This window comes from Sceloporus occidentalis, unplaced genomic scaffold, assembly GCF_023333645.1.
Source record: "Sceloporus occidentalis isolate IW3139 unplaced genomic scaffold, rSceOcc1.0.p SCAF_357, whole genome shotgun sequence".
Classification (NCBI taxonomy): domain Eukaryota; kingdom Metazoa; phylum Chordata; class Lepidosauria; order Squamata; family Phrynosomatidae; genus Sceloporus; species Sceloporus occidentalis.
In genome coordinates, this window is record NW_028317337.1 from 355,433 (window position 1) to 383,132 (window position 27,700).

The following is a 27,700-nucleotide window of genomic DNA, read 5'->3' on the forward strand; positions in this document are numbered from 1 at the left end:
ACTATGATTGCGTGTGTATTTTGTTAGACTGTGTATGTCAGCATCTGTTGTTAGCGTGAGTGTGTGTATGTCAGCATATGGTGTTAGCGTCAGTGTGTGTATGTCAGCATCTGTTGTTAGCGTGAGTGTGTGTATGTCAGCATATGGTGTTAGCGTGAGTGTGTGTATGTAAGCATATGGTGTTAGCATGAGTGTGTGTATGTCAGCATATATTGTTAGCGTGAGTGTGTGTATGTCAGCATATGGTGTTAGCGTGAGTGTATGTGTAAGTATATGGTGTTAGCGTGAGTGTGTGTGTAAGTATATGGTGTATGTCAGCATATGGTGTTAGCAAGAGTGTGTGTATGTCAGCATATGGTGTTAGGGCGAGTGTGTGTATGTCAGCATATGGTGTTTGCGTGAGTGTATGTGTAAGTATATGGTGTTAGCGTGAGTGTGCGTATGTCAGCATAGCTCTGGGGTAATTATATTTTCGGACATGTTCATAAACCAAACTGTTAACTATTTCCTAAAAATGATGATATTTCCAGGAAACAAGTAGAATTCTGTTTTTGGCACCATAACAGGTTAATCCCGGCAGGGCTGGACGGGCAGTGCGGCCGGCGTCTGGATATGCCATGTTTTAATGCTGCCGTAGCATACAGTCGCTGACCACACGCTCTAGCACCAGATCTGCCTTTTCCAGTGTGCCAGACGGCCAGTCCGGGCTCGGCCCCGGGTCCCCCTACATTATTAGACAGTCCCTGGGATTAGCGAACAATTAATGAGACAGTTACATAGTTGCAGAAACACGACGGCGTGTAACGCTCACATCTGCCTCTCTAAATGCCTCTCTCTTTGCCGATAGATACAAAAACCAGTGCGGCGTATTCCGTGACGGGAAGCTGGCGGCTGATGAGTGCCGGGAGAGTCGTCCGTACATCTGTGAAAGGAGTTTAGTGCTTTTACGCCTCAAGCCTCAAGATAAAAATCCACAATACAAAATGAGTGTCAACGACGTAAAGTTTAACTGTTACCAGGTAACGACTTTAATGTTCCAGGGGCCGCTTCTTCTGTAGGTGGGGGCAGCTTCTTCTGTAGGTGGGGGCCGCAGATGCTAAATCAGCAATGATTTTGGAGGAAGTCGCAGGGGCAGAAAACAGACATAAACGGGTTCTCTTCTGTATGGATGGATGGGATGACTCGCACACTCACTACCTCATATGATGACACCCTTGTACCCTTATGCACTCGCACACTCATACACTCATACACTCATACAGTGGCATTAGTCCCCGAGGCGTCACATTTTGGTCTCCATTTTCTTGCAGTGCCCTTGGTGCTGAGCGTCAAGAAGAGCTGGAGAGTACAAGAAGGATTAAAGGGTTAAACACCGAAACATGGTGATCCCATAGCCCGGGACTTCATGCAAATTTCTAGAAAGTTCTGCCAATACAGGCGGTCCGGAGTGAATGAATGTCCGTGTAAAGACTGGTGGAGCAGAAGCCACGCGGTCCGCGTTCCACAGAGAGAACCAAACAAACAAACAAGAAGACTAAAGGAAATTACAGCCACAAAATGACACCCCTCACCTCCGGCCCCACCTCCCTGACATCTGGCCCCACCTCCCTGACATCTGGCCACACTCCAGCCTCACCTCCCTGACCTCCGGCCCCACCTCCATGACCTCCCTCCAACCCCACTGCCATGACCTCCCTCCAGCCCCACCTCCATGACCTCCCTCCAGCCCCACCGCCATGACCTCTGGACTCACCTCGGTCAATTTTTCCTTTTGGGGAAATTCTGTGTATAAGTTTGAATATTATTGGTGATAATGATTCCCACAAATCACTTCATTCCTCGTTCTACCTCCAAAGGATTTGTTTAATGATTAATCGCATATTTAACAACCTAATGACATCAATCTAGACCCCGTGACATCATCATTTTCTTCTTGCAGTCCCTACATTGAAAGGGCCTGATAGGTTGAGACAAACCAATAAATTAGGTGGAGAGGCTCGGCTTGCAGGCTTACAATCTAGAAGGAATGGGATGAGGAGACACATAAGGAAGGGGTTAGGGATGTATTAGTGGCAGGACAGATTTAGTGGCTTCTCTGATGAAGGGGGTTTGAGATGTTTCTGGAATGTTGAGAGGGAGTGAAAGCTGGAGGTTCGGTGGAAGTGAGTTCCAGAAGTATGGGGCAGATGGGGCAATACCGGGGAAAAGGAGGGGGTGAAAATGAAAAGGAAAGCTCTAGCTCACGGGACGCCCTTAGGGGTGTGCGACCTGTGCGACCGCACAGGGCGCCATGGTTGCAGGGGCGCCTGACCGGGACTTAGATTAAAGCATCGGTTTTTTTTTTTTGTGTTTTTTTTTTTAAACTTTATTTAACATCATTCATGTTAAATAAAGTTTAAAAAAAAAACGATGCTTAAATCTAAGTCCCAGTCAGGGGCGCCGAGCGGTTGCTCGTGAAGTTCTCGGCAACCGCTCGGCGCCCCTTACTCTCCGTGACTTCGTCGCTGTGCCGGCATCTCATGTTGAGTGCCGGACTATTCCGGCTCTCAACATGAAATGCCGGCACCGCGGCAGAGAGAGAAGACGGATGCCTCCCGCTCTGACCGTAGGACTCCGGCAACAAGGTAAGTGGGGGGTGGGGGGTGTAGTTTGAAGGGGCAGAGGGGGGGTGTAGTTTGAAGGGGCAGAGGGGGTAGTTTGAAGGGGCAGAGGGGAGGGGTAGTTTGAAGGGGTAGTTTGAGGGGCGGTAGTTCGAAGGGGCATGGGGGGGGTAGTGAGGGGGGCGCCAGAGGAGTAGTCCGCACAGGGCGCCACAACGTCTAAGGCCGGCTCTGCAGGGGGGGCTATATGTTAGGACAAGTTAGCACAGTGGAGGATCACAGAGAGGGGAGGCAGAATGAGACCGTCGTATAAGGAACATAAACCTCACAGCAGCATTTTGGATACAGAATAGATTGTAAACCCCTTAGCCCGGCCCTCGTTACCTAATGTATCCCTGTGTCTCCATCTGTCAGACTCCCTGAATGTAGGGACTGTACGATGCGCTGCGGAGATTGTTGGCACCATATGAATAAAACATAATAATAGTAATAGAGACAGAGGATCACCAACCAGTAGAGCATCACAATAGCCCAGGTGGGAGGCAATAAGGGGGTGCAGCAGGGTTGTTGTGGCTTCTGGGGTGAGGAAGGGCGGATGTGAGAGATAAGCAGCAGGATCTGAGGAGGGACTGAGTATGAGTGATGGAGGAGAGGTTTGAGTCGAGGATGACCCCAACGCACTGGGCCTGGTTAGTGGGAGAGACAGTTGTGTTGTTAATGAAGGTAGAGAATTCAGGTTCTGGGGTGTGATGTCTGCACGCATGGAACGGGGGCCCGATGACCCAATTTAACCTGATTTTTTATGGTTTTTATGCTTAAAAATGTAATTTCTTAATGTTTTGTTGATGATGCGAACAGCTTTCATTCTCCTCCATCTGGACTCTCTTTGTGCTCTTCCTGCCCCCAACAGCCATTCTTTTCCCTTAACCCCCCCCTGTACTCTGCACCGTACAGCCCTGGTGGAGTAGTATCTGAGGGCTCTCCCTGCTCCTGGGCTCCTCTACAACCTGCCGGGCCCCTCGGCCCCGACACGTTGTCACGGTAACTGGACTGTTTCAGCTAACTGTTGAAAACTCTTTAGTTATAGATATGTTAGGGTCTGGCTTTAGCCAGGGCTTGACTGTTGTAGCCTCGATTTTCCAGGCCAGGCTTAACCCCCTATTAACCCCAAAAATGACACCGCACACCATAGAATATGGATAAGAAAAGTCCACAGCCGATTTTATTTATTAGAGTCATTGTCATGCCAAAACCTGAAACAATAAACATCGGACAATGACTCAAACTACAAACATATACAATAAACAAAATGAACACACCAAGCTTGCTGAGTATTCCGGGTACCAGAACCAAATACCACTTTGTGACAGAATGAGCTGTCATACAGGCCCCAAGGTAGTCAGAGATGGCTCCAGCCCGGCTGCCAAACAGGCAGGAACTCCATTGTTTAATTAATCCCATCAATAGGATTAAAGGTTAGGTTGAATACATGTATCTGTTAATTTATGTTAATGAAGTTCTGTGGCTATATGAGTCTATGTTTTACAACAATAAACTGTTAATTCCTGCTGTACTCAGTTCAAGGTAGTTGTGTCTACTTATTGGGTACACATAGCAGGGTTCCAAGGTGCGCATGCTGGCTGGTGCTGGAAGTGATTCCGGGGACAACAGGAGGATACTGGGTGATCTCTGGGAGTTACTACAGCTCTCTTGTTGAACCCGTTACACACTTAAGGAAGGGACCTGGATGCCCCCACCCTGACCTGAGGTTCCCAGCACTGACAGCCAAGAACCTTCCACCGGTTACCAACCATTCACTTACCACCACATTAACCCCCTGGATACCTGGCAAGCTGCTGCCCCACAGACTGTGACAAAACAACACAAACCAACAAACAAAATAAAGGGAGGGAGGGTGGGACCAGGTAAGATAACCACAAGAATGGTTCCTGAGCCCGGGAAAGCAGCCACTTATATAATCTTCCCCCAACTCCACCCCCGAAATTCCCGCCAAAAAGCCTACCCCTCCTCCGCACAACAGTCAGGGCCCACTATAGCCCATGCTGCCCCCCCCCGGGCATCAGTACTGAAGCCGCCTGGAGAGTCTGAGGGCCCCGCCATTGTCATTGTGTTTGTAGAGCGAGTCCCGCTGTTTACTGCTGTCCTGTAACTTTGGGGTTAATCTAAGCGTGAAAGTTATATTTGTCTGCACTCGATCCCTTTGTGTTGCGATGAGGGGAGCCGGGCGGCATCCCTCCTACTGTATATAAAAATATTGAATTATACAAATATCTGCCGTTTCATAAATAAAGGTGAGTTCCTGCTTGACTAACTGGTTTCTCCGGTGGTTTTGAGCTTTGAGAGCCGGAAGCAGCTTTTGGCGGAGGTTCTCAGTCGGGGTACCGGTGGTTCCGTCACACATATTAATGTTACTGAACATTAGATAACTACAGTGTGTGTGTGCCTCGTACCAGAAGGTTTCGGACGGCTGCGGACAAGGTTACGATATCGTTTGCGAAATGGGGAACGTAAATAGCGTCCCAAAAGGGTATTGTACGCCCTCCCAAATGGTTGCGAATAAACGAGGGAAAAAGTACATCAAACAATTGTTTAAAATACATGCCCAAGTTTTCTCTTCTATTCCAGATCCAGTACCCCCTTGAATATATGATGGCTGACTGTCCCTATTCCTGACAGATCCTACCGGACATGATCCCGCATCCTCTTCACCTGCAGTGGCGACAAATTATCCGTACTAGATAAAATCCCGGTTTCAGGTCTTGGACATGTCCCTCGGATCTATATGTCCCTACACAGGGCGGGGATTACCGTCAGGGGGAACTATCGAACTGAATGGTGTTTCGTAGGAAGGTGTAAGGTTTTGCACCGCGTCATCGTACATAAGCATTAATGGGGTAGCCTCACTTCCTGCAAACATCTTATCACATAGACGTCGAAAACAATAATAAGGGACTACACATAATAGCATAAAAGCAACAATAATCACAATAATCAGTAAAACTATTCCCAGTTGGATCAGGCCTTGTTTCCATCCTTTGAGCCATCCAAACCATTCAGCCCAGGGCTGATCGATTCCGGAATTACGCTTCAGTTCATCTCCCAGAGCAGTTAACTTTTTAATGGCCACAGTCACTTTTCCATCAGGCCCGGTATTATATGGGATAAAGGTACAGCAAGTTTCTCCGATTATTTTACAGACCCCGCCTTTTTCCGCCAGGATCATGTCTAATGCCATACGATTCTGGAAAGTCATCTGGGTAGCGGCCTCCAATTGTTCCGATAGTCCTTGGAGCTCGTCTCGAGTGTAATTGACAAATCTCTGCTGATTATAATAGATATAATTAATCCAATCAACATTTTTATTTACTGTAACAATTGGAAAAATGGATTTGAAACCAGCGGCTACTTGATCTTGGGCTTTATATTCATCTGGGACCCCCCTAGGGACTCCTATTGCATCTATATACACATGGGGGTCAAAACTTCCTTCAGGGGCCTTTGAGACGCGTTTTTTTCCGGACAGAGTGGACTGGGCCTCAACAGTTTCTGGCTCTTCCGACATTATAAGTAATGGCATTATAACTTTGGCCAGTGCACATTCACCAGTCCAACTACCTTCCAGTCTGGTGCGCAGTTTCATGTCCCCACATAGCCAATAGATATCTCCTAGTGAATAGAATTGATTCTGTGTGGGGGAACCGGTCAGATTGCTGTATTCAGCACAATTACCATTAGAAAATTTCCCAAGAAATTTACCAGTTCCTTTGGTGTTCGAAATACAAGTATAAGCACCAGAATATATAGTTATTCCGTCACTAAATTTGGGAGCCTCAGTTAATAGGGGGTATTCTCTTTTCCAGTTCTCACATTCAGTAAATTTGTTACTGGTATTGGTATAAAGGCTCAATAGACATAACAGTGACTGATAGGGCAACTGTAAAGGTACTGTTCCAAGATGCGGACGGGCTCTACCACACACATAGCAATTGGACTTATTGTGCTTAATGGCAGAATATTGCATCCACTCGAGCCATAGATTAATATCATTATATCCTGTTTCTATAGCTACAGTATCATCATAAGTGGGATTTGCAATAGCTATCATACGTTAGATGGCGGGCAAAGCATTGTATGGAGTTTCTGGTTGTTTTGTAACTGGTTGGTTCGAGGGGTTATTTTGCGGCTCTTTCCATTCTAAACTATTATACATATCTTTAAGATAAAAGGGAGCCTTGCCGCCGATGGCACCATCGTAAATCCCGAAAATATATTTTCGAGCATCAGTTGGCCGTGGATTCTCTATAGTAAGAGTGTACCGTTGGCTGTTACCAGTTCCGGTGGATAAAAGAGTCATTCGTGTGAGCAATGATTTACCATATTGATCCTTGAGGGCTAGGGCTTCAGGGGGGCTATATCCCCATTTAGTACCTGAGTTAGCTATAACAGAGCCCCAATACCCGCAGCCGTACCCCCATTGCCCTCCAACATAACATATGTACCCAATACATTCACTTTTACAATCTCCAGAATCATAATTGTCAGTGTTGTCCCCCTTTTTGTTCTTATACCGGAGAGTCGGCTGACATAACGACTAGAAACACAATCTATAATGTGACAATGTTGGAATGAGTATATGGCTACTGTTGTGCTACTGAAATTGTACCAAAAAGTGGGAGGACCTGATTGCCGCGCGTCCCTTGTAATGGCTACCCGACCCCCCTGATGACTGATAGCTTGAGCTGTAGACCATGTATGCCCGTGAGATTTAATCATTTTTGTATACTGTAACATAAACCATAATAGCAGGATGCCCACTCTATTGCAAAGGATATACATTCTAGGAGTCGTTGGCTAGAGTATTGTATCCTTTGACTCTCTTGCAATGCGATGCGTGTATCCAGGTGGGCTTCCCTTCAACTTTAATTGAAGTAGGAGTTGTTAACAGCACTTCGAATCTTGGTTCCAGAGTAGATCAGACGTGTTTCTTCACGACCACCCACTCTCCAGGCAATAGAGAATGGGTACCTTCGAGGGTATTGGGATCTTGTAACTGGGTTGCGATCCCAGGGTCCAATCGTCAGTTCACGGCGTGAACTCTCTCCGGGAGGGACCTCCGACGGGTACGGCTTCCTCGAGCCCCACGTTGGGCGCCAACTGTTTTGGATGCTTTCCAATAAAGCCTTTCTTCAATTGTTGAACTGCTCCAAATTATATGAATATCTATGTACATGCACGGAGAGAGAAATAAGACACACGACACACTCTGGGTCAGGCCCAAAATCACTCTGCTTTATTACGTTTGTGTTATAGGTTATATAGTAAACAAAAAGAAGGACGTCTTAATACGTACATCACATCAATTGGTTAAATCCTTAAAACTATGCGGATATAGGCAGAAAACCGTTATAAACATTACACAATGTTAAGCAATTTCCCTGTAACTAGAACATAATGCTAGCCGGATATCTTTGCGGTTAGTAAAACATAGAGTACTTATTTGTTTAATTGATACTGAATGTCCTAATGTACTGCTGCTTGCGTCTCTCGCATATTTGCGTGAGGTTTGACCCTTTATACTGGTCAGAGCCAGCTTATATTCGTTAAAGCCATAAGCGTTTCTTGCTGATATATATATATGTATTTTGTTTCCATAACAACTAACATGTTACTGAACATTTTTTATTGGTGATTAAGACATGTAGAAGCTCCTGCTGCTAAAATCTCATCCTACTAACCCGTATCTTGTCACAAGACGTGGCCCCCAACACATCCCCCCCAACGTAACTGCCCCAGGGCATCAAACAGGACCAGTGAAAAGCCATTTAAAACTCCACATATCGTTTTATTAAAGTATCGAGAGCCCGGAGCCCGTCTCGGATTTCCAGCGTTATGTAATTCAGTACCCCCCCCCCCTCGTCCGGTGGCCCCTGTATGCTGCTCAGATCTGGGGCAGGAAGGGCCGTCTCTCATTGAAAGGGCAAACCCAACAGACTGTACGACCCCTCCGTGGGCTTCTTTCCTTCAGACTGACCCTGCTGGTCTTGGTTGGAGGGACCAACCGTGGAATAACCGGCATCTTCCTGAAACAGAAGAAAAAAACGGATTCATAGAGGCAGACATTTATAATAAATAATATTTGCCGCCCTCCATTCTCGCTTATTGTGCGAGTGTCTAGGGGGGGGGCCAGAGGGTCCAGAATGGACACACGACTCTGGAGAGACATTGGAGGACCTCCTCTCAGCGCTTGGTAAATACCCTGAACCATGGGAGTGGGTAAAGGGCCCCTACAGGTGACCGGCGCGATGTCCATCTTCCAGCGACCCCTGGTGGACAGCCGGTGGCCTGCTCCCGGGACATACCGGTGATGGATTTCTGCCATTAGCCAAATAAATATCCGGAAACAGGGATTTTACCAGCAATTTGTTGGGAATCTCCTCATAAAAATGATCCAAGATGTTCAAGTTTGCGAGTCCGTCGGGATTATTGGCGGTGGCGTAAATGTTGGAGACCGTCTGCAGAACCTGACGGAACCACAGAAAAGATTATTCAGACGGAAAGAAATCATTAAAGATTAATAAACGCCTTTGTCAAAACGCGGCCTGGATTTGGGTCTTTTGTGACCCTATGCCGTTGTCCTGGGTCCTGCTCCCGACCTCCTCACCACCCCGGGGGGTAAATCCCCCACCGTCTGGAGGGCGATCACATCCAGGGTCGGAGGCTGAGATGGAATAAAAATAAGTTTTTCTTTACGAAGATGTATCGGAGAGTCTATGAATGAATCCCTGAATCTATATATTTACCAGTTATTCTGGACCTGTTTCACGCTCACATTATTTTACACGCTAACACGCAGATACACTCCGCACACGCCAGCGCACACGGGGACGCGGGAATCTATTTATATACACGCAGAGCCCCAGACAATCCACATGAATCTTTGTTCCTTGGAGGACTGTTCTCACAGACACACTACCAACCAATCAGAGCTCAGTAGTTTCTTAAGCGGGACCTGATTGGATACGGATTGGAGCTGAGGGAGGGACCGGAATTTCTTGCCTTTCATCACAGCGATGGGAAGGCGCATGGACCCGCCATATGTTAACCTGTTTATGGCCAACATGGAAGGAGAATATGCAGAACATGAAACATCTGATATGTCTCCGCTACACAGACGACATCGAAGGAGAGACACGTATACAACTTCCGGTGCCGGCACTCAGCGGATGTGCCGGCACTGGAAGTTGTATACGCGTATTGCATAGATGTCCCCCGCTGGCCCCGCAAAACACCCGGGAGTCTGCTCTGGTAAGTCTTGGGGGCAGAGGTAAAACGCATCGTGCGGACGGTCACCGGCTGCGGCGATGCAGGTAAACAACCTCCGCTGCCGGGACATCTGCACGATGTGCTTAGACAACCTCCTTTGCCGGGACTCCCCCCGTGGGAAGTGCTGGCAGGGAAGGCTGTCTGAGCGTATCGGAGAGTAGGATGCAGGTCCCCTGCACCGCTGCGGGGGATCTGTATCCTAACCCTGCTTCCTGTCCGGTGTCCGGAACTGCATGTCCCGGGCGTCGGGAGCTAGACCCCGAATATAGGCCGCACCCCCACTTTAAAGACTTAAAGTGGGGGGAAAAAGTGCGGCCTATATTCGAGCCAATACGGTATATACTGCATCTATAACGCATATATCATAAATATACTGCATCTATAACGCATATATTACATATATACTGCATCTATAACGCATATATTACATATATACTGAATGTATAACGCATATATTACATATATACTGCATCTATAACGCATATATTACATATATCCTGCATCTATAACGCATATATTACATATATACTGCATCTATAACGCATATATTACATATATCCCGCATCTATAACGCATATATTATATATATACTGCATCTATAATGTATATATCATATATATACTGCATCTATAATGCATATATTACATATATACTGCATCCATAACGCATATATTATATATATATATATATCTATATATAGATATATATATTCCAGGTCAATGTAATATACTGCATCTATAACGCATATATTATATTATATATATATATCTATATATCTATATATATATACCTTTATAATGCATCCAGCTGGCCATATTCTGGGTGAAATAATCAACTGTTGCTGAAAATACTGCATTCTCCCGGCATTCTTCACACTTGGCGGTACACGGCACGTGGCTGATCCCACACAGCGCCCTGATCTATTACGACATCTATAAGAATGTCGCAAGAGATAATCCAGTAAAACAGTTCCCTGGCATCTGGGGTTTATTTATTAATTTGGGGGAATCATGGCTGCCCCACAGCACTTAGATCTTCATTAAACGTTGGTCCTGGTGGCTTCTGGAGGCAATTAGGTCCTAAAATGCCCCGGACTCAGGAGTTACTTTGTATACCGTATAAAATGTTTCCTTTATGTATCTTTAATACATGTTTTATCAGTGTGATCCGTGTGCGAGGCACTTCATTTGGCTCTAGTGTCGATTTCACTTCAAAACCAATAATTTAGTAGAAATTATTAGTAGAAAGATGGCGCCCCCTCCTGGACATCCGTATTATCACGGAGGTGATACCCAGTTTACAGGCATGCAAAGCTTTAGGCCAAAAAAGGGTCTTTTACTTAAGGGCTTTCAAGAAAGATTGTCCAAAAATGGTAAACCCTCACAGTTGGGTGCAAAACGTAGAACATTTTGCGATGCTTTCACGGAACTTGTGACTGTCCTACTGAGATGTTGTCAGGGTCTCTGCCCCACAGAGTCAGGTTTATACTCTATACACAGCAGAGAACAAAGCTCCCAAGCAAGTCTGGATCCGGGTCAATCAGACCATCTTCTGCCAGAGAAGGAACTGTGGCATCTTGGATTGATTACCAGGGCTTCAATAAAAGTGCGATTAAGAACAAATACCCCTGGCCAGTAATAATTTAACCATAGGATCATCTTCGAGGGTCACCATCTTTACCAAATTAGATTGACAAGGTGGCTGCTAAACGAGATACGTGCGGCCGCAGGTTACTCTCGCAGTATGCGGCCGCGCATGTCCAGCCGATGGTCGCACGCTGCTGGAGCGGTGATATCAGTAACTGGCCCTCGTTTGCTGATTTCTATTGTGGTTTTCTCCATATATTTTCTCCCATTTCTTTTCCAATTAAGGCTCTCGATAAGAAAGGCGCTAATCCCTGAATACGGCTTCCTGAGGCCATCTCCATGCTTATTCTTCATTTGTTGTTGACATAGAAGCCTCTGAGAAAGATGTCGCGACAAACGTCTCAAAAATATCCCAAGATATTGTTTGAGTCGTTTTGCATTCCTCTAAGTGAACTGGGACACATAAAAAGCCAAAAACTGATTTACTAGGCAGCATTCTGAAAATATGAGCTCTAATGATGTGAAAAGAGATCACGGGCGCGACATACACAGTAACGGGTCGGGGGCTCACTAAACTTCCCACTGCGAAGCGACGGCAACCTAGTGACATCTTCTCTGAGGCCGAACAATTGATGTTATGGAGATGACTCGGCCCACCGGGCTCAGGCTCGCCCAGAATTTGAACCCGTGACCTCTCGCACCCTAAGCGAAAATTATACCCCTAGACCAGGGGCGTCCAACATGCGGCCCGCGGGCCAAATGCGGCCCACGGGACCTCGAGGTGCGGTCCGCGTAAGATCGGCAGCCAGGATCACAAGAGCCCTGCTGCTTACTTGTGGGAGGGTCTATTCTCTACTCCAGTCCTGCTTCCCCTGTGGGGAGAACGAGGGAGGCCGCGCCCCCTGCTGAAGTCTGTGATCGGCATTGAGAGAGCTGTAGTGCAGGTAAGGGGGTGGGGGAGGGTGTTTGAATGAGTATGCCTGATTGAGGGAATTAATCTGTGAATGTATGAATTTGTATGTGTGATAGCATGGATGTGTAAATGCTGGAACCTAGGCATGATGGGACTGTGATTGCTGTTAACAATCCCACTCCTATCATGCCAAGTCAGCCAGTATATGCTGAAACCTGGCTAGCTGCCCCCTTGTGTATTGATGCTGCCAGCAGTATGGGGTCTGCACTTACAGCCACCCTGTACCAGCATGTTCTTGACTTGGGATGATAGGAGTGTGATTGCTAACAGCTAACAGCAATCATAGTCCCATCATGCCTAGGTGCCAGCATTTACTGGTTGCCTGTGTATAAAAAGAGTGTGTTTGCTGTTAGCAATCACACTCCTATCATGCCAAGTCATATTGTTGATTTTTTTTGTCCAATTGTGGTGTGTTACTTTTAATAAAAGCGTGGTTACACACTAAAATTGGACAAAAAATACAATGCCCAGCCAACCAGTACATGCTGGAATCTGGGTATGCCTGAGATTGCTGTTAACAATCATAATATATCATTTTTTGTACAATTTTGGTGTGTAACTTACTTTTATTAAAAGTGTGTGGGGGGTCATTTTCAGTTTCGGCTAAGTGAACCCTGAATTTTCATTTTAGTGCATCGCTAAAATAAATAGAACTATTTTATTTTTACTTATCCAGAATCCTGCATTTGTAGTCACAAAACTTTCTAGGCCCAGAAATCAGTGAGAGGAAAAGTAAAGGTTTTGTGTAATTTAATTTATTTTAATCTGCATATTTTATTAAAGGCCATATTTTCTCTCAGTGAAAAATGAGTGCGGCCCTCGCACGTATACAATTCTGATGAAGTGGCCCACTGCAGAAAAAACTTGGACGCCCCTTCCCTAGACCAACGAGACAGACTGTTAGCAGCGGCTCCGGGCCCGGATTTGGGATGAAGAGAGACTTTCGCACAGGCGCTAAAGGGACGTCGAGTGCAGTCTTGCCGGCGGCGATGACGAAGACGACAACGACGACAAAGCCACTGTAACTTCCCATTGTAAAACGACAGCATTTTCATCGAGACGGAGCAGAAAAGGTATTTTGGCGGCCTCCTCCTAAAGGAGGCGGCACACGTTACGCAGACCGCTCAGCCCAATGGGGCCCTAGACCAACGAGCCAGACTATTAGCAATGGCTGTGGGCCCGGAGTTGGGCTGAAGAGAGACTTTTGCACAGGCGCTAAAGGGACGTCGAGTGCAGTCTTGCCGGCGGCGACGACGACGACGACAAAGCCACTGTCAGGGGAAACTTCCCATTGTAAAGCGACAGCATTTTCATCGAGACGGAGCAGAAAAGGTATTTTGGCGGCCTCCTCCTAGAAGAAGCTGCAGGTGTTACGCAGACCGCTCAGCCCAACGGGCGACTCTCGGGCTCGTCCGGGATTTGAACCCGGGACCTCTCGCACCCAAAGCGAGAATCATACCCCTAGACCAACGAGCCAGACAGATATAGAGCCGGTCGCTGCGTGAGCCAGAATGAGCGGAAAGTTTAGCAGGGAAGCTAAAACGGACGTCTAGCGGCACGCCGGCGTCTGCAACCGCTTCTTCTTTTATGCGGAAGTGCAGCGGGATTGGCGAAAACTTCTTGAAAGAAAAGCCTGGCAGAGAAGAGCCATGGCGCTGGGCAGCGCTCTTCAGCCTGGGCTCATCTGGAATTTGAACCCGGGACCTCTTGCACCCGAAGCAAGAATCATACCCCCTAGGCCGACGAGCCAGACTGTTAGTGTCTGCTCCGGGCCCAGAGTTGGGATGAAGAGAGACTTTTGCACCGGTGCTAAAGGGACGTCGAGTGCTGGAAGATACACGGGACAGTCTACCACTTCTACTGGGAGGCTGTCCCCTGCATCTCCCATGTCAGAAGGCATCCCTGTTTCAGTCTTTTCATAGTGTGAAGCTTTTGTTATTCCACTCGATGGGGAAGTAAAAATTCGGTGATTTGCATTTTATAAAGTACGTTTGTGAGGGGAAATAAACTGACTTTATCATTCTGTATGTGCCTGCGCTCAGCACCCCCGGCTGCCTCGCTCTTCTCTCACTTCCTCTTCTCAGATAACGCAGACCCTTGGCTGGGAGCCCCTCGGCTGGGATGGCTGACACCGTCACCTACACCGATCTGAAATTCGTCAAGTTCCCTGTGAAAGAGGCGCCGAGCGCAGGTAACGTGTCTGATCGTTACAGCCGGGGACGGAGGGGATTATTAGAGGAATTTATATTTGATTACTTAAAATCAGGCTGTTTTACAGAAAAAATCAGTGAAATGGCCTGTATAATGTATAGATAAATCAGTGACTGGCCCCCTGTATAATGTATAGATAAATCAGTGACCGCCCCCCCCTGTATAATGTATAGATAAATCAGTGACCGGCCCCTGTATAATGTATAGGTAAATCAGTGAGCCGGCCCCCTGTATAATGTATAGATAAATCAGTGACTGGCCCCTGCATAATGTATAGATACATCAGTGACTGTCCCCCCCTGTATAATGTGTAGATAAATCAGTGACCGGCCCCCTGTATAATGTATAGATAAATCAGTGAGCCGGCCCCCTGTATAATGTATAGATACATCAGTGACCGCTCCCCCCTGTATAATGTATAGTTAAATAATGTGTCACTCTTCTGTCTCTTTCTTTCTCTCTTCCGTCTCTCCCTATGTTTCTTCCGTCTCGCTCTCTCTTCCTTCTCTCCCACTTCTTCTTCTCCCTCTTTCTATTTTCAATCCCTTTTCCTCTCTTTCCTCCCTCTTTTCTGTCTCTCTTCCGCTTCCTCTATGTCTCCCTCTACCGTCTCTATATCTTCTTTCTCTCTCCCTCCTCTACTTCCTCTCTCTCCTTCCCTCTCTTCTATGTTTCCCACTATCTCTCTCTCTTCTGCTTCTTCTCCCGTCTCTCCTCTCCCCCCCTCTCCCTTTATCTCTCCCCCTCACTTCCGTAAATTAACCCTTTGCTTTGCCTCTTGCAGATGAAGATCTGACCTATGAGAACGTCAGCGGTTTGAAACCAACCCAAGAAGAAGCATCTGACGGCCCCTCGAGGGCCCGGGGCCAATGCCAGCCCGGGGCGGGTAAGATACGAGCTTTACCTTTATTGCGGGACTGGGTAAGTCCTGCGGGTATCCGGACGGCGGGCTGGGTTTGACAATTATTTATTTATGGGGCCACAAACGAGCCCTACAGACCTACAGAACCTGGAATTACACGGAGAAGAGTGGGGGCCACGCGGAGTGCTGTGATTGGTCACCGGGATTCGCCCGCAGATTAACCGCATTTAAAAATCTCCAATAAACTATTCCCTTTGGTGAAACGCGCTGTTTAGAGAACTGAGCCCCTCATTCTCTGCGGGGCGAGCGGCCATGGCTGCCGGGGTGTAGAGATGTGTGAGCGCGCGGCAGATGTTGTTCTCGGATCAGTGGAGCAAGCAGAGAAGTGAAAGTTTCCCGTGTTCAGCAGGAGGCACACGCAGACACGCGTGATCTGCAGCACATACATGTAACACATGCAAATACCCCAAAACAGAACCATAAAAGCCACGCTCCTCGTTAGAGCCGCCCGATCACCAACTTCTAGATTGTAAGCCTGCAAGCCGAGTCTCTCCACCTAATGTATCGGTTTGTCTCAGTCTAATAATTCTCGTCTTGTCGGACCCGTTGAATATATGGATCGTATTAAGCGCTGAGTACATTGTTGGTGCTATATAAATAAAAGATGGCTCTGGGACCTTCTATCAGGGTCTCTCCTTGGCCTGGGAGCTTGGTGGGGGGGACTTCCTGCCTTGGGGGGGCTTCCTGTCTTGGGGGTGACTTCCTGCCCTGATTGGGAGGCTGCTGGGTTTTTTTGTTTTATTTTTCTTGAAGAGAGACAGATCACAGCGTATTGTTCGATGTTCCGTGGATCTTCCAGACATCAGTGAATGGGGATAGAGCCCAAAACGCAGAAGCCGGAGTCCACCAGAGCTTAACAAAGATGGCTGCAAGGGGTTAAATCTCCTGTAGAGACGAGAAAGAGTGAGAGAGGATAGAGAGGAGAGAGCGAGTGAGAGAGAGGATAGTGAAGAGAGGAGAGAGCGAGTGAGATAGAGAAGAGAGAGGATAGAGTGAGAGTATATACAAAGGATAAACCTAAGTGCGTCTCTCACGTGGCGGCGCGAGTCGTTCCCGGGGGTAACGTGTCCGTAGTGCGCTGACGTCTCGCTGCAGCTGTCTCTGGTTCCGCTCAGAACCAGTAAATGGGCTTTGTTCAGATTCATAAAAATGTCACTTTTAACTGATTTTGTCCAATTTATGGATTCCAGAAACGAGGAGCGACCCCCAACGAACCAACCGACAACAAGCGAGTGAGTTCCCCGCATCCGCTGGGTGCACTCGTTGTGGTATTTTGTGTGTTGTCGAGCTGCGGGTAGGTTTAGTTGCAGTCATGAGGCCGGAAATATGTGCCACCTTTACCCCAAACACCCTGCCTGTGCCACCTTTGTCCACAAATAGTCTGTCTGTGCCACCTCTGCCCCTTAACAGCTTGTTTGTGCCACCTCTGTTCCCTAAGCAGCCTGTTTGTGCCACATCTGTTTGTGCCACCAGCCTGCCTATACCATCTCTGCCCCTTAACAGTCTGTCTGTGCCACCTCTGCTCCCTAAACAGACTCCCTAACATACCCAGACACACTTTCACAAACATACCTAGACACACACACTCTAACGTGCCCAGACACACACATACACACTAACATACCCACACACACTTTCACAAACATACCCAGACACACACACTCTAACGTGCCCAGACACACATATACACACTAACATACCCACACACACTTTCACAAATATACCCAGACACACACACTCTAACGTGCCCAGACACACATATACACACTAACATACCCACACACACTTTCACAAACATACCCAGACACACACACACTAACGTGCCCAGGCACACATATACACACTAACATACCCACACACTTTCACAAACATACCCAGACACACACACTCTAATGTGCCCAGACACACACATATACACGCCGTGAAGAACCCTGTCTGATCTTCACTGTTATTATTATTATTATATTTATGTGTACCCTGTTTGAATGTGGCTGCAGCTCCAGCCTTCAAAGAGACGATCCTATAATCTGGCTGGGGCTCTTAATCAGCCAGCACAGCCCTGTCTGCCCAGACGGCACCCGCACTACAGGGGGGATAACACAGGTGGGGGAACCCATTGTATCCCTTAATCCCCTCACATGATACATCCCCTGTATACCAATGGGATTTGTGAGGGGATGTGGCTGATGGGATTGGGGGTTGGGTTCGGTGCACAGTGAATGGAGATTGTATATAAAGTCTGTGTGTAATAAAGAGAGTTCTGTTTTTAACCTCAAAGCATAAAGTCCTGTCTCATGATTGAGGGAAGTGCTGGTCTGTGACTGCTTTCTTCGGACAGCCACAGCGTGTCCGCTTACTGGGAGAGGGAAGGAGCTGACGGGCGGATGTGTCCGGTCTGGGGCACAGGACGATCCGTCACATTGGTGGCAGCGGTGGGATCTACTCCTTCCAGACCAGAGCGGACCAAAGCAACTAGCCGCAGAACAAAGTTATACCCTGGCGAGGAAGAGCCAAACGGATCCACAGATGGAGTGGATTGAACAGTCACCGGGATGCTTGGAGGGGAGTCGAGACCCTCGAATCGGAGACTCCAGTATGGGAGTTTGAGAGACGGACCCGAGCCCGGCTCGTGAGATGGAGAGCGACCCTAGAAAAGTGGAGCGCCCACCAAGGTACACATCTGCCCACCCTAGAACAACAAATCAGGGACCAGGTGAATGGGAGGCTCTACTTGTTCGTGGGACCTGCGTCTCCAGGTGAGGTTGCAGAGCTAGAGAGGCTGGTCCGACAGGAGACTGGGCTCGAAGAGGAGTACCGAGCCATATACTGGGAAGCCCGAGGCCCGCAGCGAAAATCCAGAAAGCCCCATTCTCCGGAAGGGATGGATGTTGGCGGGCCTGGCCTGTTGTGGGAGGTATTCGAGGAAAGGGGTGTCTTTGGCAATGGCAACATGGACCGCTGGTGGGACATTAGTGACAAGCGCCGGAGAGCCCTGCCGCCCACTGCAACAAGTGAACTCAGCCAAGACCTTGAGAGACTAGTAGACAGAGAATGGTGCCTCAAGGCAGAATACTTGGCGCTTTTCAATGGGAAGCTACACCCTGCAGTGTGAGCCGACAGATGTCACAGAGCGAGCTCCGGAGGCCGCTCACTGTAATTGGCAAGCCTCCGGACTTGAAGGTTCAGCCACTCTGCCCCTGGTATTGCAGCCAGAGCCCGAAGAGGTGAAAGTGGTCAATCACTTTTGGGAGGAAGTCTTCTGGGCGATTATGGACCGCATGCAGTCGCCGGAATTTGAGGCAGCGGTCTATGGGTTTCCACTAGAGGCGGCAGAAGCGCCGACAACAGGGCAGAGGGACGCTGTTCTCTGCTCAGCACCATGCGCCCCTCCTACTCCGGCTGAAGCGCCGGCAGCAGGGCAGAGTGCCGCTGGCCTCTGCCCGCCCCACAGTGAAAGGTCCCTGCCTGCTAGCAGGGACCCACCAGGGCAGTGCGACGCAATCCTCTGCCCAGCACCGCAAAATGCCAGACCGGCAGAAGAGCCGGCCACGGGGCAGAGTGCTGCTGGCCTCTGCTCATCCCCCAGCACAGTGTTCCAGCCGGCTAACAAGGACCAACCAGAAGTGCTGGCACCCGGAGAGAGAGTCGCTGACCTCTGTCCTGCACCAGCAATCCTCGCTCTGGCTGAAACGCCAGCAACAGGGCAGAGTGCTGCTGGCCTCTGCCCGCCCCACAGCGAAGGGTCCCCACCTGCTAGCAGGGAACCACCAGCGGAAGAGCTGGCCACAGGGCAGAGTGACGCTGTTCTCTGCCCAGCACCGTTCCCTGCACCTGCAGAAGCACTGGCAACCGGGCAGAGAGTCGCTGACCTCTGCCCTGCACTGCTTACACCCCCATTATATGGCTCTCCCCAGCACGAGCATCCGGGAGGGGGCGCACGCGGCGACCCTCCCCAGCGGCTGTCACCAATTATGGGAGGAAGGGCAACTGGCATTCCTCCCCAGCGGCATGGTCCAGTGGGCAAAACGAGCCCCAGCTCGGAGAGTCAGGTAGGGGTAAGTGAAACTGCTGCTGCTTTGGAGTGGGCTCTTGTTGTTTGGGTGAGGGAATGTGGAGCTGACTCAGGACAAGCCCGTAGTCAGGGTAACCATGGGAGGGTTCCATCAGGTTGGGAGGGAGCCGAGTCTGGGCTGAGGGCCCAGAGGGGAAAGGAAGCCCTGGAGAAAGGTCTCCCATGCCTGCAGAGGAGACTAAAGAGGGCTGCCCACTGGAGAGGCTTCTGGGCTGGCCTCTTACCCTTTGACTACGGGCCAGGCCTAGGAGCCTGGGTGACTGACATGGGGCTGCCAGGGTGCCTTAATCCCTTGTATCCCTTAATCCCCTCACTTGATACATCCCCTGTATACCGATGGGATTTGTGAGGGGATGTGGCTGATGGGATTTGTGAGGGGATGTGGCTGATGGGATTTGTGAGGGGATGTGGCTGATGGGATTGGGGGTTGGGTTCGGTGCACAGTGAATGTAGATTGTATATAAATTCTGTGTGTTTGTAATAAAGAGAGTTCTGTTTTTAACCTCAAAGCATGAAGTTCTGTCTCATGATTGAGGGAAGTGCTGGTCTGTGACTGCTTTCTTCGGACAGCCACAGCGCGTCCGCTTACTGGGAGAGGGAAGGAGCTGACGGGCGGATGTGTCCGGTCTGGGGCACAGGACGATCCGTCACACAATCCGTCACACACACTAACATACCCACACACACTTTCACAAACATACCCAGACACACACTAACGTGCCCAGACACACATATATACACTAACATACCCACACACTCTTTCACAAACACACCCAGACACACACACTCTAACGTGCCCAGACACACATATACACACTAACATACCCACACACACTTTCACAAACATACCCAGACACACACACTCTAACGTGCCCAGACACACATATACACACTAACATACCCACACACACTTTCACAAACATACCTAGACACACACACACTCTAACATGCCCAGACACACATATACACACTAACATACCCACACACACTTTCACAAACATACCCAGACACACACACTCTAACGTGCCCAGACACACATATACACACTAACATACCCACACACACTTTCACAAACATACCCAGACACACACACTCTAACGTGCCAAGGCTTTTTATGTTCTCTTTTCTGTGTACTTTGGGGATTATCCATTTCTTGTCTCTGGTAATCAGCTGGATTTCCTTTCCTCCGCGTAGCGCGTCGGCCGTGGGCGCTCGCCATTCCTCTGGTGCTTTGCCTGGTGTTTTTCATGAGCGCCATCGCAGTGACCGTGAAATGTAAGTGCAAAATGTCATTGGTGCAAAATGTCATTGGGTTACCCCAAAAATACCCACAGCCTCCAATATCTGTAAAAACCAGAGGCTGAATTCTCTTGCTCTTCTTGTAATTCCACGCGTGGTCATAGAGGTATCTGCAGTAACGTTCGCTGGGATGCGGGTAACAAGGGGGACTTCATGATCCTTCTCCACCCCCCAACCCCTGCCCAGCAGGATCTCTTACTATATCACAGAGGTGCTAAGAGATTCAGACTGACCGGGGGGGGGGGTGATAAGTGGAACAGCCTCCCAGCAGAAGCGGTAGAAGGTAATACAGTGAAAGAATGTAATCATGTTCCTAAGATGAGACTGATTCGATGGGGGCCGGTCTGCCGGCAGAGTCTCGGTTTCTGTAAAGTCCTAAAGAAAAAATAAAATAAAGGAAACGTACCCAAGAAAAGGTGTTTATTGCGACGTCAGGGCGCTCAGCCTTCCTCGGCATAAATCAAGGCGGCTTCATTCATGTATTCGGGAAAAGACTAAGCCTGTCCAGCCGGGAGCGGCGGGGGCCGCAGGGTTCGTTCCTGGCTCAGGTGTCTCCCTCTTTCTTCTCTCCAGTCGTCCAGCTCTCCAGAGAATACTCCGAGCAGAACAGCAGTCTGTCTGAGACGATCCAGAACCTTCTAGAGGAGAAGGCGCTGAGCCGAGGCGTGTCCCAGAAGCAGCACCAGGCGCTGGAGGAGGATCTGGGGAGCGCCAACCGCAGCCTACGGCAATGTCACCGGGCCCAGGAGGAGGCTGCGGAGAATGCGCGCGGCCTCAGGGAGCGGCTGGAGGAAGCGCAGCGAGACGCAGCCGAAACGCAGCAGGAACTGGGAGACGCACGCTCACAACTACAAGCGCTCCGCGAGGGTACGGCCTGTGCATTATATCTATACATTATACAGGGGGGGGCAGCTCGCTGATTAATCTATACATTATACAGAGGGCCGGCCACTGATTTAACTATACATTATACAGGGGGCAAGTCACTGATTTATCTATACATTATACAGGGGGCCGGTCACTGATTTAACTATACATTATACAGGGGGCCGGCTCGCTGATTTATCTATACATTAAACAGGGGGCCGGTCACTGATTTAACTGTACATTATACAGGGGGCCGGCTCGCTGATTTATCTATACATTATACAGGGGGGCCGGTCACTGATTTATCTATACATTATACAGGGGGCCGGTCACTGATTTATCTATACATTATACAAGGGGCCGGTCACTGATTTATCTATACATTATACCGGGGGCCGGTCACTGATTTATCTATACATTATACAGGGGGCCGGTCACTGATTTATCTATACATTATACAGGGGCCGGTCACTGATTTATCTATACATTATACAGGGGCCCGCTCACTGATTTATCTATACATTATACAGGGGCCGGTCACTGATTTATCTATACATTATACAGGGGCCGGTCACTGATTTATCTATACATTATACAGGGGCCGGTCACTGATTTATCTATACATTATACAGGGGGCCGGTCAGTGATTTATCTATACATTACACAGGGGCCGGTCACTGATTTAACTATACATTATACAGGGGGCCGGTCACTGATTTAACTATACATTATACAGGGGGCCGGTCACTGATTTATCTGTACATTATACAGGGGGCCGGTCACTGATTTATCTATACATTATACAGGGGCCGGTCACTGATTTAACTATACTTTATACAGGGAGCCGGTCACTGATTTATCTATACATTATACAGGGAGCCGGTCACTGATTTATCTATACATTATACAGGGGGCCGGTCACTGATTTATTTATACATTATACAGGGGGCCGGCTCACCGATTTATCTATACATTATACAGGACTTTCCTGCGAACTCCCAGGTTGGTGAATAATGTATAATCTCTCGCTTTTTCCTGCAGGTCTCTGCCCCACAGACTGGATCTTTTATAACATGAAATGCTATTTTATTTCTAAAGAAAAATATACTTGGTACTACAGTAAAAGTCATTGTGAATCTCTGCAGTCTGCGCTTGTTACGGTGCGACAGGATGATACCAACCTCCAGGTAACAGAAAATGATAGGAATTATTAACCCCTTAAGGAAGGGCAGCGTAATATTACGTCCTCATCTACTGATCGTGGTTAATTGCAGCTGCAGCGCCCTTACGAAAAATTACTGCAGTTTTTTCTGAAGTAATACTGCAGTTTTTTGGACATGAAAAAACTGCAATACTGCACTTTTACTGCAGTATTACTGCACATTTACTGCACTTTTACTGCACATTTACTGTTTACATTTAATTTTTTTATATTGCAAACCTACAGTTTTATTGCATTTGTACTTCCGTACAAAAATAACTGCAGTACAGTGAAGTACAAATGCAGTAAAACTGCAGTAAATGTGCAGTAAAACTGCAGTAAATGTGCAGTAAAAGTGCAGTATTGCAGTTTTTTCATGTCCAAAAAACTGCAGTATTACTTCAGAAAAACTGCAGTATTTTTTTGTAAGGGAGGAGAGGCAGACCAGCAGCAGCCAATGGGAGCCGCCTCTGGGCATGTTTGGGCTCAAGGAGCCAATCGCATGCGATTGCCAACAGCAACATCTGTCAGCGTTGTATTTGGCAGCGATCCCCATACCTGGGAACTCCCAAATCCTCCGGGTCGCGGCAGCGGGGTCTTGACACGCCCTGCTCCCCGCCCATTTTTTCCTTCAAATGGGGGTGTTTCCCGCTGCCGCCGGGGGAGTTCCCTCTCTCATCGGGGGCCACGTCCCGCAAGGAGTCGAGAAGTTGGCGATCGCGCGGATTGAGAGCAAAGAAAGTCTCCTGGGGGGAGAACACAAACTTTTTAAAATAAGTTTATAATAAATAATCCTGTTACAGAGAACTGCCCAGGACCCGGAGATTTAGGGTAAAAACACATAAAAAAATTTAAACTAAAAAAAGCAATAGTTCATGATGGAAATTTAACTGTATAAAACATAGTTTTCTGCCATTATGATTTGTTAGATTTTTTCACTCATTTTACTGCTGCAGAGCAGACACACAGAAACCCAGAACCCGCCGGCAGATCGGCCCCACTCGGCCCCCGTCTAGTCGCTCATTGCAGGAGCCGTATGTCTATCCCATGCATGTTTAATACCCTCACTGTATTACCCTCTACCACTTCTGCTGGGAGGCCGCCCCATCGCCGCTTGATACCATGAAACACACGCTCTTCTCGGAGTGACGAATCCTGTCCTGTTTCAGGCATTTCTGGCGGCCCGTCTCGTTACGTTCTGGGTCGGGAAGGAGATCTATTGGAATGAAAACTTATATTCATGGAGTGTTGAGTGGAGGTGGCCTGCAGAATACAGAGTGTAAGCTTCCTTCTCTCTCAATTTTCTCTCTTTCTTAATCTTAGTCTCACTCTCTCTCTGTCTTTCTCTCTTCCTCTCTCCATCGTTCTCTCTTTGTATCTCTCTCTCTCCGTCTCTCTCTCTTTCTTCCTTTCTTCTCTCGCTCTCTATCTGCTTTTCTCTCTCTATCTCCTTTTCTCCCTCTCTCTATGGCCTCTGTGAGCACCAAAACTTCATCTGGTATAATAGTCATCACTGGCTAGGAGTGATGGGATTTATTTCATCAGGATGACAGATTGTGTTGGTGCCTCACTGCTATTAGTATTATAATTTATATTCGTTATAATTTATTAATATGGTGCCAGCATAGTCCGTAGCGCTGTTACAAAACATAAGTGAAAAATACTACAAAGACAATCATTTCAACAGCATCGCTCCTGGGAGCTAACAATCTATAAGGAGCCGGGGGTGGCGTCATCTGGGTGCAGTACCCCCTCCTCTACTACCCTCTAATACCATACACTTACACATGGTAAAGAAGTAGAATTCTGTGTTTGGCACCATAAAAGGTTAATCCCGGCAGGGCTGGACGGGCAGTGCGGCCGGCGTCTGGATATGCCATGTTTTAATGCTGCCGTAGCATACAGCCGCTGACCACACGCTCTAGCACCAGATCTGCCTTTTCCAGTGTGCCAGACGGCCAGTCCGGGCTCGGCCCCGGGTCCCCCTACATTATTAGACAGTCCCTGGGATTAGCGAACAATTAATGAGACAGTTACATAGTTGCAGAAACGCGACGGCGTGTAACGCTCACATCTGCCTCTCTAAATGCCTCTCTCTTTGCCGATAGAAACACAAACCAGTGCGGCGTATTCCGTGACGGGAAGCTGGCGGCTGATGAGTGCCGGGAGAGTCGTCCGTACATCTGTGAAAGGAGTTTAGTGCTTCTACGCCTCAAGCCTCAAGATAAAAATCCACCATACGAAATGAGTGTCAACGACGTAAAGTTTAACTGTTACCAGGTAACGACTTTAATGTTCCAGGGGCCGCTTCTTCTGTAGGTGGGGGCCGCAGACGGCCAGGGAAGGGCAATTCCTTATAAGTAAACATTAACGATATGAAACATCAGATGAAATAAATCAACCTAACCATACTCCGCGGATATCAGTGACAGACCCTGTATAATGTATAGATAAATCAGTGTGCCGGCCCCCTGTATAATGTATAGATAAATCAGTGACCCCCCCCCCCCCCGTATAATGTACAGATAAATCAGTGACCGGCCCCCCTGTATAATGTATAGATAAATCAGCGAGCCGGCCCCCTGTATAATGTATAGTTAAATCAGTGAGCCGGCCCCCTGTATAATGTATAGTTAAATCAGTGACCGGCCCCCTGTATAATGTATAGATAAATCAGCGACTGGCCGCTGTATAATGTATAGATAAATCAGTGACCGGCCCCCTGTATAATGTATAGATAAATCAGTGACCGGCCCCTGTATAATGTATAGTTAAATCAGTGACCGGCCCCTGTATAATGTATAGATAAATCAGTGACCGGCCCCTGTATAATGTATTGATAAATCAGTGACCGGCCCCTGTATAATGTATAGTTAAATCAGTGACCGGCCCCTGTATAATGTATAGATAAATCAGTGACCGGCCCCTGTATAATGTATAGATAAATCAGTGACCGCCCCCCTGTATAATGTATAGATAAATCAGTGACCGGCCCCTGTATAATGTATAGATAAATCAGTGAGCCGGCCCCTGTATAATGTATAATGTTGTGCATAGAAAGTTGGTTGTGATATGTTTGCGTGTTGTATGTTTTGTGTTGCGTGTTGGATGTATTACTTTTTAAATGATTTTGGAGGAAGTCGCAGGGGCAGAAAACGGACATAAACGGGTTCTCTTCTGTATGGATGGATGGGATGACTCGCACACTCACTACCTCATACGATGACACCCTTGTACCCTTATGCACTCGCACACTCATACACTCGCACACTCATACACTGGCTTTAGTCCCCGAGGCGTCACATTTTGGTCTCCATTTTCTTGCAGTGCACCAGGTGCCGAGCGACAAGAAGAGCTGGAGAGTACGAGGAGGATTAAAGGGTTAAACATCGAAACATGGTAATCCCATAGCCAGGACTTTATGGATTTAAATAACTTCATGCAAATTTCTAGAAAGTTCTGCCAATACAGACGGTCTGGAGTGAATGAATGTCCGTGTAAAGACTGGTGGAGCAGAAGCCACGCGGTACGGGGTCCGCGCTCCATGGAGAGAACCAAACAAACAAACGAGACGACTAAAGGAAATTACAGCCACAGAATGACACCCCTCACCTCCGGCCCCACCTCCCTGACATCTGGCCCCACCTCCCTGACCTCTGGCCCCATCTCCATGACCTCCGGCCCCACCTCCATGACCTCCCTCCAGCCCAAACTCCGTGACCTCTGGCCTCACCTCGGTCAACCCCAGCCTCTGGGGAAATTCTGTGTATAAATTGGAATATTATTGGTGATAATCATTCCCACAAATCACTTCATTCCTCATGTGACAGAATGAGCTGTCATACAGGGCCCAAGGTAGTCAGAGATGGCTCCAGCCTGGCTACCAAACAGGCAGGAACTCCATTGTGTAAACTAATCCCATAACAGGATGGCTGCCAGGGGGATATTCAGTAGTTAAAGGGGATTAAAGGTTGGGTTGAATACATGTATCTGTTAATTTATGTTAACGAAGTTCTGTGGCTATATGAGTCTATGTTTTACATCAATAAACTGTTCATTCCTGCTGTACTCAGTTCAAGGTAGTTGTGTCTACTTATTGGGTACACATAGCAGGGTTCCAAGGTGCGCATGCTGGCTGGTGCTGGAAGTGATTCCGGGGACAACAGGAGGATACTGGGTGATCTCTGGGAGCTACTACAGATCTCTTGGTGAACCCGTTACACCTCGTTCTACCTCCAAAGCATTTGGTTGATGATTAATCGCATATTTAACACCCTGATGACATCATTCCAGACCCCGTGACATCATCATTTTCTTTTATTTATACAGTTCCTGCAGTCCCTACATTGAAAGGGTCTGATAGGTTGAGACAAATCAATAGATTAGGTGGAGAGGCTTGGCTTGCAGGTTTACAATCTAGAGGGGATGGGGTGAGGAGACACATAAGGAATGGAGAAGGGGGAGGGGTAGTGTTGGGGTAGTAAAATTTTGAACATTTTTTATTGGTGATTAAGACACGTAGAAGCTCCTGCTGCTAAAATCTCATCCTACTAACCCGTATCTTTTTACAAGACGTGGCCCCCAACACCCCCCCAACGCAACAAGTATCAAGAACCCGGAGCCCA

At 48.1% G+C, this 27,700-nt stretch overlaps 1 protein-coding gene and 1 non-coding gene across 2 annotated transcripts; one reads left to right on the forward strand and one right to left on the reverse strand.

Moving 5' to 3' along the window:
• Positions 1 to 13,907: 13,907 nt before the first annotated feature.
• Positions 13,908 to 13,979, reverse strand: TRNAP-UGG (transfer RNA proline (anticodon UGG)). Its single transcript has one exon. It is a non-coding gene; the product is annotated as a tRNA-Pro (tRNA).
• Positions 13,980 to 14,624: 645 nt separating this feature from the next.
• Positions 14,625 to 26,453, forward strand: LOC149273984 (B-cell differentiation antigen CD72-like). Its single transcript, XM_089505958.1, has 8 exons — positions 14,625 to 14,694; positions 15,499 to 15,600; positions 20,903 to 20,983; positions 21,581 to 21,874; positions 22,916 to 23,061; positions 24,245 to 24,354; positions 25,184 to 25,355; positions 26,403 to 26,453. The coding sequence occupies exons 1-8, from the start codon at positions 14,625 to 14,627 to the stop codon at positions 26,451 to 26,453; spliced, it is 1,026 nt and encodes a 341-aa protein (XP_089362084.1).
• The last annotated feature ends 1,247 nt before the right edge of the window (positions 26,454 to 27,700 follow it).

Coding starts and splice junctions, on each gene's coding strand:
- LOC149273984 (XM_089505958.1), top strand. CDS start 14,625: ATGGCTGACACCGTCACCTACACCGATCTGAAATTCGTCAAGTTCCCT. Junction 21,875..22,915: donor ACTACAAGCGCTCCGCGAGG/GTACGGCCTGTG, acceptor TTTTTCCTGCAG/GTCTCTGCCCCACAGACTGG. Junction 25,356..26,402: donor TAAAGTTTAACTGTTACCAG/GTAACGACTTTA, acceptor ATTTTCTTGCAG/TGCACCAGGTGCCGAGCGAC.